Source organism: Cebus imitator, unplaced genomic scaffold (genome assembly GCF_001604975.1).
Source record: "Cebus imitator isolate Cc_AM_T3 unplaced genomic scaffold, Cebus_imitator-1.0 Scaffold51, whole genome shotgun sequence".
NCBI classification, from domain to species: Eukaryota; Metazoa; Chordata; class Mammalia; order Primates; family Cebidae; genus Cebus; species Cebus imitator.
The window spans coordinates 590,008-611,558 of NW_016107366.1; the positions used below are offsets into that span (position 1 = coordinate 590,008).

The 21,551-nt window shown below is 37.4% G+C and overlaps 1 protein-coding gene across 8 annotated transcripts in view; it reads right to left on the reverse strand.

Annotated features, from left to right (window-relative positions):
• Nucleotides 1–21,551, reverse strand: part of FKTN (fukutin) — a 92,043-nt gene that overhangs the window by 14,454 nt on the left and 56,038 nt on the right. For 4 of the 8 annotated variants that reach the window (XM_037738219.1, XM_037738213.1, XM_017527749.2 and 1 more), the window contains one exon: nt 7,012–11,942. In XM_037738219.1, the coding sequence (XP_037594147.1) occupies nt 11,729–11,942 (214 nt within the window). In that variant the 3' untranslated portion in view covers nt 7,012–11,728. Of the gene's footprint in view, nt 1–1,401; nt 1,484–7,011; nt 11,943–21,551 lie in introns of those variants that run through there. The other 4 variants (XM_037738215.1, XM_037738214.1, XR_005200115.1 and 1 more) reach the window with 3 other exon arrangements.

Here is a 21,551-nt window from a genome sequence, read left to right on the forward strand (position 1 = left end):
AATCTGTCTGGATGGAAATGAGGAAAGGTGAAGACAAGATGGCCTCATTTAGTATGGCCCAGAAAGCCACTGGAGTCCCAAGCCTTCTCATAGAGGTAGAGGTAGGGTAGAAGGTCAGTTGTTAGCACAAACTACCCTCCTCCTACAATCAGAGCAACTGCTTTTTACCCTTTGGAGCCCACAGTCTCCAAAGGTGAACAGTCAATAGGGCAATGAGGACTAAGTTAAGACCCCGAATTTAAAATCGCCACTAAGCTTATCTCCTTTCCTGGCTTCTGTTCTCCCTAGCTTCCAGTTACGCCGGGGCATCACCATGTGAAAAGTCTATCCTGTCCTAGTTTCTAACTGAAGTGACAGGGGTAGAAATGGCTCCAGCCTCGTTCCCACATCTCTCACATTGCCTGTATTGTGATGCCCAGCCCTAGCACTGACCATTGGTCTCCACTCCTCCGCTGTGTTCCAAAAATTGCCTTCATGTCTTCCCCACAGTCTAGAATCTCACTGGCTCTCCGGCATCAATTCATCAAACTGAGCTTTTGTCTTGGCTCTCAAAGGCCTATTGTAATTCCCTGGAACTCTCTGGGTAAGACCATGCCTTGTCCTATCGTACTTCCTTTCTGTGGCTTGCAATGCTGCTCTTGAGCTCTACTTTCCAGACCATCTCCGAAGTGTGCTCTGCTCACTTGGCCTCAAGTACTTCCTGATCCTGGGCTCCTTGTGCCCATGTGTAGTGCTGACTGAGAATTCCTAAGAGTGACCTTAATCCACCTAGGGGCCTGTGCCCACCTGGCTAAGTTTCTATCCTCTGTCCCTGCACCTATTGGGATTCTAGGGTCTCTAGTCTCAGTGAATTTGGATTCTCCTAAATCCCTGATTCGTCCTTGAAGGGGTTTCCTGGATGTTCATTGAACCTCAGCCCTTAGGACAGTGCCGGTGAGCAGTAACCAGGCCAGAAGCGTTTATTGAAGGCATGATGCTCCTAGTCAGAACTTTTCTCTACTCTCTCACATCCAAACTTCGCAGCAGAATATTCATTCCCTGCAGTCTGTTCCTTGCCCGCTTTTCCAGTCATGTTTTTCACTATTTAGCCATATGGCAGATGGTCTTATTCACTGACCTATAAAGCCTATTCTGTGAATTTACTGACTCCTGTTATTCAGAAATGTTTTCTTTCTTCATTTATTCAAATTTTCTGTTCTTCAAGACCTAAGACTCAGCTGACCCTCAATACCCAGTCCCTGTCCTCCTTCCTGGAGCTTTTTCTAGGCTCAGGTGCTCAGTTGGCCATCTACAAAGTCTAGGACTTTGTCTCCTTGCCTAAGCCTAGTCTTTGAGACTCAATTCCATTAAGTGTTATGTTTTAACCCCACAAACTTTCCCCCCAAAGAATAGGCTTTGTACCTGTGCTCTTGAGGCCAGGGTTGCTTCTTATCACCAACGCTCAGGATAGGGCCTCTAGCCAGGAGGGATCTGAAATACTAATCTTATGGAAAAATTGTTATATGGGATTATCAGGAAAATACAAGTTGATAGGATTTATGCCAAAGGCAGATGTAAAGCCACATGAACATAATATTAACAACAGCTATCATTCACTGAGCATCTACTATGTACTGAGCAATTTGCCAGACACTGCAGATTTCTTTATAATTCTTTTAATAGCCTTTAAAGGTGGGTATTAATTTAGCCCTATTAGTTGAAAAACAATTCAGAACTCAGAAGTTAAAAAGCTAGACCAAGATCACAAAACTAGGAAGTGGGGGACTCTGGATTCCAGTCTACAAATCCAAAACCCTTGCTGATCCCATAAAACCCTCTAGATCTGCATTGTCCAATATGCTAGCTACTAGTTTTAAGTCAATTAAAATGAAACATTTCGTTATTCAGTTACACTTGCCACATTTCCAAATACTCAATAGTTACATGTGGCTAGTGGCTACAGAGAGATCGTTTGCAGCATCACAGAATGCTCTAGATAATTCTGTGGTTTCCCACTAAGACATGGGAGAAAAGATGGCTCCTAACAAATTACAAGTGGGATGATAAGACATAATCCTAAAAGGAGAGCTTTTCCCTTGTTTATGAGGTCACATGCCAGAAATTTTTTTTTTCTGCTAAGCGGGATCTGGCTGGATTAGAGTGTTGCCCAGTTTAGGCTCCAAAACAAACTCTTCCACACTCCAATTATGAGATTTTCATTTCCTAAGACATCTGAAAGACATTTGGTGGTATAAATTTTCAGAACATTGGCCACTCAATTACCTTCCCTGCAAAATTCACTAGAAAATATCCTCCAAATTACTGATATTAACAGAAGAAAAAATTTGAATTTAGAAGTTTTAGGTTTTAAAAGCCTTACTGATAAGAGTTGCAGAGAACTAGGAAAAATAGCACTAGTTGCTAAAGGGCTTTACTGATAAATCTAATTAAAGAAAAGTCAAAGAACACAAAGGAATAATAAAGAGAAAATAAATTATAAAAAGAGGGTTACTAAAATTACAGAGTAAATCAATAAAGAATTGGAGGAAAGGCAAAAACAAAAACCTAAAAACCTGTCTTCCAAAAACTGAGACAAGATTATTCCTTTTTATTATGAAGACTGTCACCTATTATGAATGTTCGTAAAATGTTTAAGGACACTCTTTAGTAAAATTGAAGTAAAAACAATGGTGCACAGTATACATTCAAAAACAAAATCATGAAAGAAGCAAATAGCAGATTTGGTGTTATCATTATTTTTAATTTTAGCCATTCTAATAGGTATGCAATGATATCTCATGTGGTCATAATTTGCATTTCCCTGGCTAATGATGATGAACTTCTTTTTCATGTGCTTATTAGCCATCTGTATATCCTCTTCAATGAAATGTCTGTTTATGTCTTTGCCCATTTTCTAATTGAATTTTTCAAAAAACTGCTTAATGTTCAGGTTCTTTATGTATTCCAGGTACTAGTCCTTTGTCAGATATGTAGTTTGCAAGTATTTTCTCCTAGTCTGTAGCTTGATTTTTCAGCCCCCACATGTGGGCTTTTGCAGAGCAGCATTTTTTCATTTTGTTGAAGTCCAATTTATCCATTTTTCTTTTATAGATTGTGCTTTTGGTGTTAAGTCAAAAAAACAGTGCTTTGCATAAGACTAGATCATGAAGACTTTCTTCCTCTTTTTTCCCCAAAGGGGTTACAGTTTTATATTTTACATTTAAGCGTGTGATCTATTTTAAGTACATTTTTGTACAAGGTGTGAGGTTCATTCAAATTGAGTTTGTCTTTTGCCTATGAATGTCCAATTGCTCTAGCAACATTTGTTGAAAAGTCTATCTTGGCTGGGTGTGGTGGCTCATGCCTCCAATCTCAGCACTTTGGGAGGCCAAGGTGGAGGATAGCCTGGGGCCAGGAGTTTGAGACCAGCTTAGGCAACATAATGAGACTCCACGTCAAAAACAACAAAAAAACACTAGCTGGTTGTGATGGCATATAGCTGTAGTCCTAGCTACTTGGGAGGCTGAAGCAGGAGGACTCATTGAGCCCAAAGAGCTCAAGTTTACAGTGAACTATGCTTCTGCCACTGCACTCGAACCTGGGTGACACAGTGAGATCCTGTCTGTAGAAGAAAAAAAAAAGACGTCTTTCCTCCACTGAATTGCTTTTGCACTTTTGTAAAAAAATCAGTTGGACATATTCATATGAGTCACTCTCTGGTTTGTTTCAGGGATTGTTTACCAATACCATACTGTCTTACCACATTAGATTGCTAGGGCTGCCATAACAAAGTACCACAGCTGAGTGGTTTCAACAATAGAAATCCATTTTCTCACAGTTCAGGAAACTAGAAGTCCAAGACTAAGGTGTTGGCAGGCCTGGTTTCTTCTCAGGGATCCTCTCCTCGGCTTGTAGGTGGCCATCTTCTCTCTATGTCTCTACATGGTCCTCCTTCTGTGCCTCTCCCTGTCCTAAGCTCTTCTAAGGACACTTGTCACCAGTGAATTGGGAATCACCCATATGACCTCATTTTACCTTAATTAGCTGTTTAAAAGCTCTATCTCCAAACACAGTTACATTCTGAGATACTGGGGGTCAGGACTTAAACATATGAATTTTGAGAGATATAAGGGAACACAGTTCAGCCCATAACAATTACTATAGCTATACAGTAAACCTTAATATTGGGTAGAGTGATCCTTCTTACTTTCAGTATAAGCTGGTTTCAAGTAATAATTTAAAAAATTTTTTTTTTTCAGATCAACAATTAACGAGAATTGACAGAGTAAGTAGCCACTGGATTTCAAGTCAAAAAACAAGGATTTAAGATCTGTGTTACCTCTGAGTTGCAGCTTCCTCACCTGCAAAACAAGGCATAATAACATCTACCTTGTAAGATCAGATGTGGTACCAATTGAAGTGCAAGAATGAACTTAGGTCTTCTGATGCCAAATCTTTGTTACTTTTTCCTTGTAAAGATTACTTGAGATAGTCTAGAGAAATAAAGTTACCACATACATTTTAAAATAAATTTGTCTATGTTTACTAAAAACCTTGCTGAGATTTTGACAGGAACTGCATTAAACCTATTGATCAAACCGAGGAGAACTGACATCTTTATTGTGTTGCTTTCCAATCCATGAACATGGTATTCATCTCCATTTATTTAGGTCTTTGACTTCATCAGCATTTTTAACATACAAATCTTGTATACAATTTGTTAATTTTATTCCTAAGTACTTCATTTTCTTTGGGGTGACTTTAAATAGTACTATGTTTTTGTTTTCACATTTGCCATTTGAATATAGAAATGCAATTGCTTTGGGGGAATTGGTCTTGATCTTGTATACTGTGATTGTGCTAAACTCACTTATTAGCTCGAGGTGTTTGCTTGTTTTAAAATAAATTCCTTGGTATTATCTATGTAAACAATCATGTCATCTGCAAATAAAATGTTTTTAAAAATTTCTTTCTTTCCAGTCTGCATGTCTTTATTTATTTATTTATTTATTTATTTATTTTTGCCTTATTGCAGTGACTAGCACTTCTAGTATGAGGCTGAATAAGAGTGGTGAAAGCAGACATACTTGCCTTATTCCTAATCTTAGAGAAAAAACATTCAGTTTTTTTGCTATTAAGAAAGACGTATAGGCTTTTAAAAAATGTTCTTCATCAAGTTGAGGTAATTCTATTTTTAACTCACTGAGTTTTTCTCATGAATGAGGGTTAGATTTTGTCAGACTCCTTTTGTGTCTATTTATATGATTTTCTTTACTTTGTTGATATGGTGCATTACACTGACTGTTTTAAGACTGAACTAGCCATGTACACCTGAAACAAACCTTACTGTTCATGACACTGTTGGATTCAGAACAAACTAGAACTTTTTACTCCATGTCACATGGTTTTTCCACTCCACCACAGTTACTTTTAGCAATTTTGACATCAGCTCAACTCCTATAAAAGACCTTTCTAGTTCTTTCTCCCTGAAATATGTTATGATTCCCCATGGTGGCTGTTTCCTCTTACTTCAACAAGCTAATAAACCTAACTTTGTCTGATTACAGGTGTGTTTCTGGTGGTTTTTGGCTGGCAGGTTTTATCTCTGAGAACCTGGATACCAGGCATATGTGTACAGACTACTAGGGTCCCCAGAGTTGAATTTTAGAAATACTGTACTGGTGAAAAGATTACTATTTTACCAGATTATTTATGACTGTTAGTGTCTGTTATTTTTAAGGCAAGTCTCAAAAAATAAATACAAAATATCTCAAGAGATTAGAAAAATTTTATCATCATCCCAAACTGGATTATATATTGAAATTCTGACAAAAATAATATTATTTAAGATATTTTTAAGTAGTACCACAAACTATCTGTACCTGAATATAAAACCAAATAGTAAACTGGCAAGTACACACTGAATATATTCATCTTTAAAATATCACTTTGTTTAGAAATTCATACATATGTTTTTGTAGTTATGAAGTGGAAGACACACAAATATCTACATAAGATTTTCATTTAGCAAACATATGAACTATTCCCTATGCTTTCAATGAATCATCAGAAGGCTAAAAATCCTGTTAATTTTTTCAAAGGTGCACGAAATAATATTTCATTTCCAATAGCAAAATATAGTACTTCTAATTTTCCTTATACTCTCTTTCAACCCTACTGTGAGAACTGCTTATAATTATATGGCAGCTTGTTAATGGGTCCCTACATAATCTCTGTATCAGGTTGGGTTAGGAGGTGCCAAGGGGCATTCTAGGGTAGAAGTTATGACAGTACAAAAGCAGAGATTTCTCTTTCTCCCCTTCCTTCCTTCCTTCCTTCCTTCCTTCCTTCCTTCCTTCCTTCCTTCCTTCCATCAGTCCTTCCCTCCCTCCCTCCATCCCTCCCTCCTTTCTCTCTCCCCCCTCTCCTTTCTCTCTCTCCCTCCCTCCTTTCTTTCTCTCTCCCTCTCTCCCTCTATCCCTCCCTCCTTTCTCTTTCTCCCTCCCCCCTTTCTTTCTCTTTCTCTCTCCCTCCCTCCTCTCTCTCTCTCTGTCTTTCAACAGACTCTCACTCTGTTGCACACAATCTTGCATCACTTCAGATTCTGCCTCCTGGGTTCACATGATTTTCCTGCCTCAGCCTCTGGAGTAGCTGGGGCTACAGGTGCCAACCACCACCCTTGCCTAGTTTTGGTATTTTTAGTAGAGACGGGTTTCACCATGTTGGCCAGGCTGGTCTTGAACTCCTTGCCTCAAGTGATCTGCCCGCCTTGGCCTCCCAAACTGCTGGTATTACAGGCATGAGTGACCGCACCTGACAGAAGCAGGGATTTCTTATTAGAAAATTTATACTTGCCACTTTAAGCACAGGACCTGTACAAAAGGTATCACCATTGAATTAGTCTTTTTCACTTATAAACTATAATTAGGATTTCAGTCTGATGTGAAGCAGCTTAAAATGGCATCACGCCACCCTGGGGATCCTTGCCTAGTTCAGACAGAAAGACAAGTTTGGGGGCAGAAAGTAGAAATTAGTATTTTCAATTCTCCTTTATTAACAATGACACAGGCATTCATCAGCTAAGACAATTAAATAAAGCTAAGTATTCCAGATTTCTTTCTTCTCCAAATCATGGCTTATATCTAATTTCACTAACAAGGAGGTCATGATTTGCATCTAAGAAAGGCTAGAATATTGAAAAAGAAGTCCAGGGGAGAGCAGGCACCAAACCTAGGGAAGTACAGTGAACTGCCTGGGACCAGCAAACTAGGTAGCAATGGGATAATATTGAGACAACTGCTTAATCAAAAAAATGAAAATACAAGTTCTATTGAGAGGAGGCAAACTGGTCATGTCTCTGAATTCATAAACCATACAATTTAATTTGTAATGACTTGAAAGAATTTTCTTTTCTTAAGCAAATTCAGTCATGCAACCTCCTGAGTGAAGCAATGTGTTCTGACCCACGGTTTCTATAATTCCATTTGAAGATTAGAAAAGAAACATGGAACTAGAAAATTGCACATTTCTTGAGTACTTACTTAATCCTAGGCCTGAGGCTAAGAACTGTACACTTCATTTAATCCCCCTAAAAACCCTTAGAAGTATGTATCATTTCCCAATTCACTAGTGTGGAAGTAGAGACTGAAAGGGACCCCACCATAAATCCCACATGATTAAGCTGAAATTCAAATTCAAGCCTAACTCAAAAGCTTGTGGTCTTTTCATGCCAACATATTGTCATCCCTAAGTGAGATGTCAGAGGGGATCTAGCCCAGGTCTTAATGATAGTGGAAGACAAGGAGAAAAGAGGAATAGTTGCTGGGATTTTTCTTGAGAAATTTTCTTGACTGGTCGGTAACTGAAGTTTTTCCATGCCTTAAAACTGTTACAACTAATAACTACATGTTAGAAGGTGGGAATGTGGGACCATTTCTCTGACTGGGTTTTGAGGGAATATTTCTCCTAAGGATTTATAGCATTTAAGATTTAAAAAAAGGTTCACTTTCCAGAAAGTGAAACTAGGGGTAAACTTAGAAAAACGTGTAGACATAAGTTTGAGTGAAATTTTAGACTGGAGTGTGGAAGCTCATTCCAAATGTGTTTTCCAGATTTAGCTCTGGTACCCAATGTACAAATTCGTGCTTACCTATGTAATATCTTGCCTATCTATGTGCCATTTGAAGTACTATAGTCGTGTAAGAACAAAAACAATGGTTTGAGATCACAAATTTAAAAAGGAATGAGTACAATCTATTCTTTACTACTTGCATTTATCAGAGAGTATCGATATAAATAATTAAAAGTAGTTTAAATACTAAAAACTAGATACTCTAGTCACCTTTCCAGCCAAGTAGATTTAAAAAATCCTGAAAACTGCAAAGTACTCCAGTTACATCTATTATTTTTGTGTGTCTGAATGAGACCACTACTGCCAGGTAAAGGTCCCTTAGGAAAGAAAGGGCCTCATGAAAGGTCACTTTAAAGGGGAAATACTCTTCACATACAGGCATTTAGCAGATTGGTGCTGAGGGTTCCCCTGGGAAGTAGAATGGTGAAGTAGCAATGGGATGCATCTTGAGCTTAGAGAATTGGGTACCAAAGGCTGATGTCTCCAGAAGTGAACTATTTCATTGCCTGGAGAGAAGGCATTTTCCAGATAAAGGTATGAAGGCCGCCCAAGAATTTTGAACGAGAAAATACTTCTCCTTGATCTCTCTGTCATCTTAGGTTTTCAGTCTGAACAAAGAGATACTAAGTGGCAGAAATACCCTGAAATTTAGACTCACTGAAGCACCTGATGACTTCTCTGTTAAGCATCTCAAGCACTGTTAAAGATACTGTGTTGTGATGCAAAACAGATATTTGACTAGAAGTCATGGCAGTCTTGGGTTTTAGCCTCAGCTGTTCTTGTTCAGGTCATTCTATTCTGTGTTTATTTAGCTTTTTCATTTATATATTTAATTCCTCTTATAAAATAAGTGAGTTTAAAATGAGTATTACATTACGGTCTCTTTTAGCTTTTAAGATTCAAAAGCAGAATGACTTTCACTTAAGTTTTAACTTGTTTTGTGGGGATACTGGCAAACATTCTGTCACCTAGTAGTCACATTGCAGGTTTTGCAGCTAGGGAATCAAGGAAATCAGCTGTCTCACAGAGCAGCTACTCTTAAGGATGCTCAGTTTTGGGAACTATGGTTTTATTCCAGGGGCCAGATATCAGCAGCTGCAGCAGAGGAGAGAAGGACTAGTGCTCCCTGCTTAGAGATGGACTGGGTGGCTACCTGGTTGCCCTGGTTGTCAATTAAGAGGAATCTTACCTCTCAGGATGTCTCTGGAGACACCCATGGGTGCCTAACTACCAACAAGTTGCCAGCTTCCCCAGGTAAACCAAACCTGAAAGTGGTCAGATTAGGAGGTACTGATGATGGATATACCTAACCCAAGGTCTCTGGACACTCCACAGAATCCAACTGTTAAAAAGCATAAGATAAAGTATAGTGAATCAGAATCAGAGGGAAGCCTGGCCTTCAGATTCTAGGGGAAGGCTTCTGTTCCCCCAAGTTAGGGTAGAACCCATGAGCTGAAGCCTGTGAAACCAGAAGACAAGAAAAGTATTTTAGCAGCCAGTAGTCTCTGTAGGGAAGAATATAGAACCTGTGTCAATGGGGCCAACCTGTCTTGGATTTCAGACACTCTTAAGATTTTGTACTCCAGGAACTTTAGATAAAAGGTTAATCTGAACAGGAATGGGTAAACTCTCCTGGCAAAGAATGAGAGTGAGTCCCAATTTGAAATGGGCAGAAATGTGGAGTGTTATGTATTTCTAGATAATGAGCACGAGCAAATGGTCTCCTCAAGTCAGGTGGATTTTGCCCAAAAATGCTATTATTTGTTATATTATTTTTGAACATGAAAAATGAACTTAGGGTTGTAGAATTTGGGAATGCACTCTATGGGCCGATTTTCTAGAAAAGAGAAAACTGATTATGATGATACGCCATTCTGGGACAAGTTTGCTGATAATCTTAAAGGTCCACAGAAACCTGCTCATGTTATTTATGAAAGACCCAGTAATTTTGCATTGAGAATGCAACTTAAGACAGGAAGACTGTTGGCTGTCATTTATCAAAGAAGGTTTGTATGTTGCTTTAAAAACTTGGAATGGGGTGGTTGTAGGTTACTTTCCCTAATTGGTTTTCGAGAAAGTCTATCAGCCCATTCCCTCAGATGTTTGGGTTTCCATTTGTGAGACTCCTATTGTGCTCTGGTTTTAGAGGAAAATCTGCCAAGCTCCCAAAAGTAGTCCTAAATAGCACAGATAACATATAAGATTCAGCTTCCTTTCCCAAAGAGAAAAACAGCAGTGCTTATTATGCCTGCATTTTCCTTTACCTTGCACTTGGAATATATCCTTCGAGTGACTGGTGAGGAGATGGGGGAAACAGCCATCCCAGCCGACTCAGACATCTTGAGGGGAAAAGGAAACTGAAGGGCTCCAGAGTGTGTGGTACTTGATAAAGCAGAAGGCTGAGTTCTTGCCCCATAAACAATTAACAGACTGAAAAACTAGGGATGGACACAAACTTTACAAACTCTATGATCTGTGGTAGAGTGAATAGTTGCCAAGTCCACCATTTAGCATCCATTTTGGAGATCCGATATATTAGAAGAGGAGAAGAAACAGGTAGGTTTACATGCCATTTGAATTGGTATATAGACCATAAATCAAAGATATAAAGCTGTGATAAATGAAGATAAGAGTATATTTTAAAAATCAGAATACATTAAAATTTTTATTAATATATTAGTGTCATTAAAATTGGGAGTGCAAGGATTATACATTCAGAAAATATAAAATGTACAAGAATTTCTCATATTTGTATCTAAGAGAATGACTGAGAATAAAAGTGAGTTTTGTGAAATCATGGACTCTCAAAATCATGTCTAGTAGAATGGTCTCACCTGAATGATTTGTCAACAAGTGCCATCAGAGGTCAGTGAAAAATTTCTCACAATGGATGGAAATTTAAGCATTACACAAGCACAGAGTTTCTTCTCACTTCAAATATGAAAACAGTATGTATACAGAAATTTACTTATCTTGACAAATAAGGTCTGATATAAATAAGCTCTCATCTTCCCTAAAGGAATGATGCCTTATGCTCTAATTCAATTCCACATAAGATTAGTTGAAAAATAAACCTGATGTCATCTTTTCTTGATGCCACCCAAAGTCTGATCACTTGAATATTAACTCAAACTCCACAATCTTAAAAGTAGCACTAACATATCAGCTTAAATGCCCAGAACAGGAATGGGTTATTCTTTTTAACTAGCATAACCTTCCTTAGCTTTGCCTGGTGAGCTCATCTTCCAGTTCAAGCGTTACTTAACATTTTAAAAACCTTTACAGAACTTGAACTCTTCAAAGGGTAGGGGAGGGTTCCCTCAAAGGAAAATCAAGTTGTTTACCAAAGGGAGGAATAAAAGAGGCAGGTATTTGTCTCATTAATCTAGGCTTCTCCACTGTAACCTAGCATTGTATGTGGCACATGAAAATTCCTCAGTAAGTGCTAAATGAAGAATTAAATCAGATGGCTCTGGAGTGACGAAACTTTCTGTGTCTTCAAACTTATCACTTTTTTTCTTTGGTTCCCACTTATGTTTGACAAATAGGCATGTATCTTTTTAAACAGTTATCTACCTTTTTTTCCAAGAAAGGAATTCTCCCATTCGACCTAGTATCTCAATATAACTGGATAACCTCATCCCACTCAGAAATAGGCCAGATTCCATTGGGTTGCACATTGGGAGGAGAGCGCTTCCAGTCCCATGTCTTTACAGGAATCTTCCAGGTCTTACCATAGTTGGCTTCAATGTATTCGAGGGTTTCACAGGGCACATGAATCTTCATGTCTACAAACTCAGTCCAGCAAAGTGTAAACTTGGGAAACAGGTATCTGCAGCAAAACAGAGGGATTAGGCTTCAACAGTGGAAGGTCTGGCTAAGGAATCCAGCTGCTAATGCATTATTGGCTGAAGGATAGTACTCTCCCATAAAACGGCTTTGGAAATAGAGTGGATATTTAATTGTTTTTGACTGTCCAGAACCCCTTTCCTCTTCTAATGTTAACAGTGCCCCAATTTTCCTTCCCTGTTGCAAGTCCATAAGATTGACGAGAGGCTGACCCGATCCCTAAGCTCCAGAGATGGGTAAAAAAGACCCAGGCCAGTAAGTTCGTGACTGAGGCAGCAGCCTTGGGCTTTCTGTTGGAACTATCAAGGAAAGAAGTGTCAAAACAAAAAGCTGTCAAAAGATAGATGAAAATGACCATTTTCTTTTCTTTTACAATCTGGATTTCCCAAGAATACAGAGTAAGCAGGACTCCAAGTTGTATTTCCAGGTTTTTCCTTTGGTTCCATAGCTTACGTGATCCTACCTATGGTTTCTGCCTTTCATCTCAAATGCTAAAGAACGTCTTTAAACCAGCCCAAGAAATACGAGTTACAATGATTTTAACTATATCTATTGTAGAACTAAGTCAATTAGTAAGTAAGTTTCAGAAATTAAACCAGGCTGGGCATGGTGGCTCCCAGCACTTTGGGAGGCTGCGGCGGGTAGATCACTTGAGGCCAGAAGTTTGAGACCAGCCCACCCAACATGATGAAACCCCATCTCTTCTAAAAATAAAAAGAAATTAGCCAGGTGTGGTGGTGTACTCCTGTCATCTCAGCTACTCAGGAGGCTGAGGCAGGAGAATCACTTGAACCCGGAGGTGTAGGTTGCAGTGAGCTGAGATCACACCACCGCACCCCAGCTTGGGTGACACAGTGAGGCCCTGTCTCAAAAAAATATATATAAAACAAACAAAAATTAAACCAAAACATGTTTCTTAAAGGTACTTTGGATCAAGTAAAGTAAATTCTGTATACTATAAAAGAAAGCTTAAACTAGCAGGTCTGTTTAAGTTACATTATAGCTCTACTGTATATTCTGCATTTTTTTTCTGAGAAATGTTTCAACATGGGAAGAACTTTCAGTAATGAGGTTTGAAGGGGCAATAGCAGAGATTATAGGAATTTAAAATATCAGAGGATTAAAGAAAGAACAGGGAAAAGCCAGGTTTTAAAATGTAATCATACTGTGGAAATGGGATCTAACTGGGATGTTCTCCAAGAAAAGGTCAGTTCTCATATATTCTGCCTTTGAATATCGTATTTTACCACCAAATGAACATAAAGCCGTATACAAAAAGAAGAGGCTGAACAAATTCTAAAGAGAGCAACAACTCCCTTCTACTCAAACCCAGTTAATGGACAATCCCAGCTGGCTACTGTGAAAAGGCAGTCACAGAAAATCTCGTAGCTGAGAAATAAGATACAGCTTAGCCCCACCATCTGCTGGTCCCAATTTTACTTTGCACACTCATGTTCACGGAATTGCTTATTTTGTCATTACACATAACGATCCATCACCAGCCTCCACCCTCTCTAATCAGATGCTGGTTAGCAGAATGTCCACCTGTCTTATCCTATCAAGTTGACACACTGAAGTTGAATTGAGGCAGAAATCATGGTCTATCCTGTAACACAGGCCAGGAAACTTCTCTAAGAATTATCCTTTGTGGTCTCATCCGCTGAAAGAGGGAAAAATAATAATAGATACAGGATAGATACAGTGAAAGAGAATACTACAAATTTTACAAAAGCAATGTTTTGAACAATGAAGGATTTATGAGCAAAGCCAAAACATTTTAAATATATAAACAATGTGAAAATAATTCAAAGTCAATTTAACTCAAATGGTGATTTTTGTACTTAAACAGAAACCTCTCTGAACCCTTTATGGTTTTCTTTTCCCCAATTATTTTTCAATCCATTCAGCAAAAAGAAAATCCCAGCATCCTAGGAGAAGAGGAAAAATAAACAAACAATAAAATGTAAAAACTAATTATAAAATAGCATTGTGGAGAGGAAGTGAAGGAGGGGTGAATGACACAGAACAGCACATGCCATGTACCCTGTCCAGGCAACCAGTAAATAATGACTAAGACTAAAATACACCATGGGTCTGCAATGCTATCTTGACTTTTAAAGCTAAGGTTAAGTTTAGCTGAGCAGTTTGTACTTTAAGGCCCTGGGATTGGATCCAACATGTGAACAGGTTTAAATTCAGACTAAGGCAACTCTAAATCAGACTACAAGTTTAAGAGATCTTATGACCACAAAAAAATCCTGCCATCCGTTTTATATTTCATGTCACTTTTACTTCATGTTATCTTTACATAAAATAGTAGTTAAACAGTTGGAATAGACCATTTTTTTCCCTCACAGATATCTTTAAAATCCACAGAACTACTTGGTGGTATTTGGATAATTTCATCAGTTTACATACAATCATTTAAAGTACAATTTATGAACATAACTGCTAAATTAAAAGGAGGTTCTTCCACCATCCTAGAATAACAATGTTTTATTATTACTAGGTTCAGAGAGAGAGACAACATCAACTATAACTGAACCTGACTTTTTTAAACTTAAGTTCTACATTAACTCCAGTTGGAGCAGTAGAGCCATTTCTTGACAAGAATTTCCTGCAAAACATAAATGGTTTATTCTCACTACCAATTTTTTCCTCTTCTTTTAATTTCTTCTTCTCATGTTATTCCAGTGCCTAACCCCTCTAGCATATTGTTTAATGGAAGCAGGGCTAGCACGCATTCCTAAGTTTTTTCTGATTTTAACGGAAAGGCTTCTAAAGTTTTATCATTAAACATGATTGCTCACTCTAGTTTTTTTTTTACATTCTCTTTATTAGGTTAAAGAAATTTCAGATTCCTTTTTTATTTTTTATTTTTTTGAGACAAAGTCTCACTTTGTTGTCAGACTGGAGTGCAGGCTGGAGTACAGTGGTGCAGCCTCAGCTCATTGCAACCTCCATCTTCCGGTCTCCTGCCTCAGCCTCCGGAGCAGCTGGGATTATAGGCGCACACTACCATACCCGGCTAGCTTTTCTATTTTTAGTAGAGACATGGTATCACCATGTTGGCCAGGGTGGTCTTGACCTCCTGATCTCAAGTGAACCACCCACTTCTGCCTCCCTAAATGTTGAGATTACAGATGTGAGCCACCGTGCCCAGCCCAGAGTCCTTTTAATCCAAATTTGCTGAGAGGTCTCTTTTTGACTAATTATAAAATTTATCAAAAAATTTTAATGTCATCTATTAAAACAATCATAGTGTTTTTGTTCCTTTAATCTTTTAATCCTTTAATATGGAACCCCTTTAATCCTTTAGTAATTATATTAGTGTAATATAGAGAATTATACTAATATGTACCCACTACAAAATTCTATTCATTTAGTATTTTTTCACTGTATTCACTGAGACAGTAATTTCCCTTACAATTTTTTTTTTGGGTATTGTCCATGTCCACTTTTTCTATCACTCTCATAAAATAGTTACTTAGTTTTATATTTTTCTATCGCCTGAAATAAACTGTACAATATAGGGATAATCTGTTCTGTGAAGGCACAATAAAACTTTGCAGTAAACTTTCCAGGTTTTAGTACTCTCTGGTAGGGAAAAGAAGGAGAAAGGAGGATTTCTGATTACTAATTCAATTTCTTGAATGAATGCAGGTTATCTAGATCTTTTTGAGTTGATTTTTCTGGAAAATTTTATCATTTTCACATTTTAATTATCACATTTATTGACCTAGTTATCTACCTCATTTTTTTTTGAGTCAGTGTAACACAGCCGAGTATAAACTAAAGCCAGCCATCCCAGATTTTTATTTTTTTCTTAATCAATCTTGCTATTTTACTAGTCTTTAATTTTTTTTAAGCCAGAATTTGATTTTTTGGTCTTTGATAATGTTTATTTTCCATTTCATTAATTTCTTTTCTTGACTTCCTTCCTTCACTTTCCTTGACTCTCTTGTTCTTTTATTTCAGCTGAATGCTTGTTTTTAAATCTACTTTTTCATACTTAATGTTTTTAAGGCTTATATACTTATTTCTACCCCTATAATGTTTTGTTTTTTATATTTGAGACAGAGTTTCCCTCTGTTGCCCAGGCTGGAGTGCAATGGTGCCATCGTGGCTCACTGCAACTACTGCCTCCCGGGCTCAAGCAATTCTCATGCCTCAGCCTCCTGAGTAGCTAGGATTATAAACATGTGCCACCATGCCCAGTTAATGTCTGCATGTTTAGTAGAGACAGGGTTTTGCAATGTTAGCTAGGCTGGTTTTGAACTCCTGGCCTTGTGATTCGCCCACCTCAGCCTCCCAAAGTGCTGGGAGTTACAGGTGTGAGCCACGGTGCCTGGCTCCAGCCTATAATTTTTAACATGTAGTACATTCATCATCTTTAAGTCTTAAATATGCTATAATTTCTATTATGACTTCCTTTTTAATTCATGAGTTATTAAGGAGGATGTTTTTAAGTTTTCACTCATTTTAAAGATGTCTTAATTGCCAATTTCTAATTTAATTCCATTGTGGTCATAAATGCTATCTACTGAAATAACCATGTAGTTTTTTTTCTTCTTTAATCCATTATTATGGAGAATTATACACAAACAAGAAATTTTTATTAAGGGTTTGAAACTTCTTAAAATTGCCTTTGTGGTACAGTATATGATCAACTTTTGTAAATGTTCTGTTTATAGCTGACAAGAAAATATATTCACCATTTATTGGGTAAAGACTTTATATGTATAAAGTCAAATAGATCAAGTCTGTTAATTTTGTTCAAATCTTCAATATCTTTACTAATTTCTTCTTTTTTAAACAAGCAGTTTTATTTTGAGATAGGGTTTGCTGTGTCACCCAGGGTGAAGTACAGTGTCCAATCACAGTTCATTATGACTTCAAGCTCCTAGGCTCAAGTGAACCTCCCACTTCTGCATCCTGAGTAGCTGGGACTACAGGTACATGCCACAATGCCCAGCTAATTTTTAAAAAATGTTTTCTATAGACATGAGGTCTCACTATGTTGCCCAGGCTGGTCTCAAACTTCTGGCTTCAAGTGACCCTCCCACCTCAGCTTCCCAAAGCGCTAGTATGACAGGCATGAGCCACTGTGCCTGGTCTTCAGCAATTTAAAAAATAAAAGCATATAAGAATCTCCCACCACAATTGTAGACATGTTAAATATTCATTAGAATTTCATCAGTTTTTGATTTATATTTTTAACCATATTGTTAGTCATGTAAGCTCATGAATATCATTTATTCTTGGTAGACTGTTTCTTTGAGAGATTCTGTAATGAGCCTTCTAATCCTTTAATGTTTCCCCTCTAAAATTCTCTTCTGTCTGATACTTATAGTATAATGCCAGTTTTCTTTGGTTAATTACATTGGGTTACAGCTTTTCATCCCTATAACTTTCAACCTTTCTATGTGATTTTGCTTGGGATGTGCCTCTTGCAAGCATTATACACCTAAATTTTGCTTCCTCATTTGATAACCTTTGTCTTTTTATAGTTAGTTCAATTCGTTTATGTATTTTTTATATTTATTGCGATAAACTGTGTGTTGAACTTATTTTGAACTCTAGAGTCAGCCTGCCTGGGCTCAAGTACTGGCTTCACCAATTATTAGTTGTATGACCTCATCAATCTTTTTTGAGCCTTAATTTCATCATTTATAAAATGAGGATAATAATAGTACCTACACCTCAGAGAGACATTAGTACAGAATGAATAAATGTAAAGTGCTCAGAACAGTGTCTAAGACATAGGAAGTACTGTTAACAGTGTTGACTATTGTCAACATAGTATGATTAATTTCAAGTTTTCGATTCACCATTCTTTTTCTTTGACCCACTCCTCCACATCTGAAACTTTCACTTGGATTGATAAAGGTTTATATATTCCCTTTCATTCTGTTTGGAAGTTTTAGATAATATTGCTATCTAGTTACTGTTTATTTTAAAACATATTACTTCACTATAACATTCTCTATTAAAAAGTAAATTTATGCAGAATCTTTACCCTCTTTCTAAACATGAAACTTAGTATACTTTACTCCTTGAACACTGATATATCACCTTTTCCTCAACTTATGTCAAGAGTTTTTTGACCTGTCTTTCTAATTTGTAATTTTTGTAGGTACATAGTGAGTGTATATATTTACAGAATATATGAGATGTTTTGATATAGGCATGCAATACATAATAATCACATCATGGAGAATGGGGCAGCCATCCTCTCAAGCATTTATGCTTTGTGTTACAATCAATTATACTCGTTATTTTAACATGTATAATTAAGTTACAACTAGAGTCACCCTTTTGTGCTGTCAAATAGCCTTATTAGTTCTTTATAACTATATTTTTTGCACGCATTAACCATCCCCACCTTCCCCCCATGCCCCTTCTCAGCCTCTGATAATCATCCTTGTATTCATTTTTTTTTTTTTGACAGAGTCTCGCTCTGTTGTTCAGGCATGCAGTGGTGCGATCTTGGCTCACTGCAACCTCTGCCTCCTGGGTTCAAGTGATTCTCATGCCTCAGCCTCCCAAGTAGCTGGGATTACAGGCACGTGCCACCATGCCTGGCTAATTGTTGTACTTTTAGTAGAAATGGGGTTTCACAATGTTGGCCAAGCTGGTCTTCAACTCCTGGTCTCAAGTGATCCGACCACCTCAGCCTTCCAAAGTGCTGGGATTACAGGTATGGGCCACTGCACCCAGCCTCATCCTTCTACTCTCTATATGCCTGAGTTCAATTGCTTTTAGATCCCACATATAAATGAGAATATGTGATGTTTGTCTTTCTGTGCCTGGCTTCCTTTCTCATTTTAATACATTAGTTGCCATTTTTTTTATATGCAATGGTTAACAAATTTACTGACCTTTTAATTCATTTTTCTGTTCACCGTCATTTCATATATATTATGTCTTCCTTCTGGGTTCTTTCACAAGTGTGGATCTGTGAGGCATAAACTTTTAGTCTTTCTATATATGTAAATGTTTTATTTTGATGTCATTCTTGAATGTTAATTTTAACTGTATATAACATTCTAAGTTCACAAATATTTCTCCTCAGCTTTTGCGAGATGTTACTACATTACCTCTGACCTCTATTGTTGCTAAGGTATACTTGCTACTCCTTTGTGAGCAACCCATTTTCTCTGGTATCCTATAACATTTTTTGGTTTTGATATTGGTTTCCTTAAGAAGTATCTTGGATTTATTATTTATCCTGCTTGTCTGTCTTTAATTTGTAAATTGTCTTGAAATATTGCTTTTCATCATTTACTCTATTTTCTTTTAGCTCAGCTCTATCTTTTAGATATATTCATCAGTGTTTTGTGTTTGGAGCAAAGGAAATGTGGCAAAGTGAAAAATGACTGTGTCACATTAATTTTAAGTCATCATCACCAACACTGCCCTTAAATAGTCATGTAAGAATTAGACTCAACTCTTGAAAACCAAGGTTACAGTGTGCTGCCTAGTATTTTCTTTAACCACCTCTTTTACTAAATCTTGCACAATCCCACCATAGATAACAGAAGCAAAAGGAGTGATAAAGGAATTGCTAACATACTTTTCAGAACCTACGCTGGGTTACAGTCTCTCTGAGATCTTTATTAATCCCATTCTCCACATCCATCCTAAATTTTTAACGTATTATATATGGGGGGTGAGGAATATACATGTTTTATAAAGTAAAATTTTACCTCTTAAACCTCATGTTCCTACCGACTTCAACAGTACATGAATGATTCCATTTATCCTACTATTAACTTTCCTATGCAATCCCCATAAGACCACTGTGACAAAACTAGTACTTATCTATACCATAGGAAAAACAAGAAAAAATTTATTCTATCAAGGATAAGGAGTAGACAAATTAAACCCTGTAAGGACTGACATAATTTAATACCTGAGTGCATATACATAATGACTACATTAAGAACTATCAATTTAAAACAAGTACAAAAGTTTTCCTCAATGCCAGAGGACAAAGCCGTGGGATATAACTATATAACTTCCAAAAACTCTATAGCTCTAGATAACTGCATAACTTCCAAAAACTAGATCTACAGCTCTTCATCAACCAGTTAGATTCCGGTTGTGCTTGCTTTCCTTCAGACAGTTTTTACAGGACTTCTCCTTGCATATAATAGATAATTTTTAAAAGAATTAAAATTATAATTTCAATTTTCATACTCAATACAAAAGGCTTTTAAACTATTATCAGATTACCCAATTTGTTTAATCATCTGTGAAAGTGTCAAAGTTTATTATTGCAATTAGGTCTGCCCTGATCAAATTCATTGCTTTTGGTCCCATATATCCCTCTGTTTCAACCTGTGATCTCAGACCCTTTTCTCTTAGCATCAGTTTTCTAAGTCACAAACCGTTTGTTATCTTTTTAACCTTTTCTAAGTTTAGTGTTTAATTTTTTTTGTAGACATGGGGTCTCCCTACATTGCCCAGGCTTGTCTTGAACTCCTGGGCTCAACTGATCCTCTCACCTTGTCTTCCCCAAATGCTACAATTACAGACACGGGTTACTGTGCCAGGTCTTAACCTTTTAAGGTAACTTCTTTTGAGGTATAACTAAGGTATAATGAAATGCATCCATTTTAAGTGATAAGTTTTGACAAACGTATATACCTGTGTAACCACCACAATAATCAAGATATAGAACATTTCTACCAACTCCCTGTCTAAAGTTCCCTGTGCTCCTTGGCAGTCAAGCAGTTAACCCACCCTGGCCCTAGGCAACCACTAATCTTATTACACTCTTGAATGGTTTTTCCTGTGCAATTTCAAATAAAAGCAAATACATAGTATATACTTGTCCTATCTGACTTCTTTCACTTAACATAATGTTTTAGAAATTCATCCATGTTATTGCATTTATCAGTAGTTCATTGCTATTCATTGCTCAGTAGTCCACTGTTTGAATTTATCATAATTTTATAACTAGTCACCAGAAGATGGGCATTTGGGTTGCTTCCATTTCTTGCTGGTATGAGTAAGACTACTATAAACATTTGTGTACAAGTCTTTACTGAAGATATGTTTTTATTTATCTTAGAATACCATCTTATAGAATTATGTTCAACAAAATATACGGCAGTTTGTTTTTGTTTTTTGTTTTTTTTATTGTACTTTAGGTTCTGGGGTACATGTGCAGATCATGTAGGATTGTTGCATAGGTACACACATGGCAATGTGGTTTGCTGCCTCCATCCCCCCGTCACCTACATCTGGCATTTCTCCCCATGTTATCCTTCCCCAACCTCCCCACCCACCCCTGCTGCCCTCCCCTGGCCACCCCCCAACAGACCCCTGTGATGTTCCCCCTCCCTGTGTCCATGTGTTCTCACTGTTCAACACCTGCCTATGAGTGAAAACATGCTGTGTTTGATTTTCTGTTCTTGTGTCAGTTTGCTGAGAATGATGGTTTCCAGATTCATCCATGTCTGTACAAAGGACATGAACTCATCATTTTTTATGGCTGCATAGTATTCCATTATGTATATATGCCACATCTTCCTTGTCCAGTGTATCGTCGATGGGCATTTGGGTTGGTTCCAGGTCTTTGCTA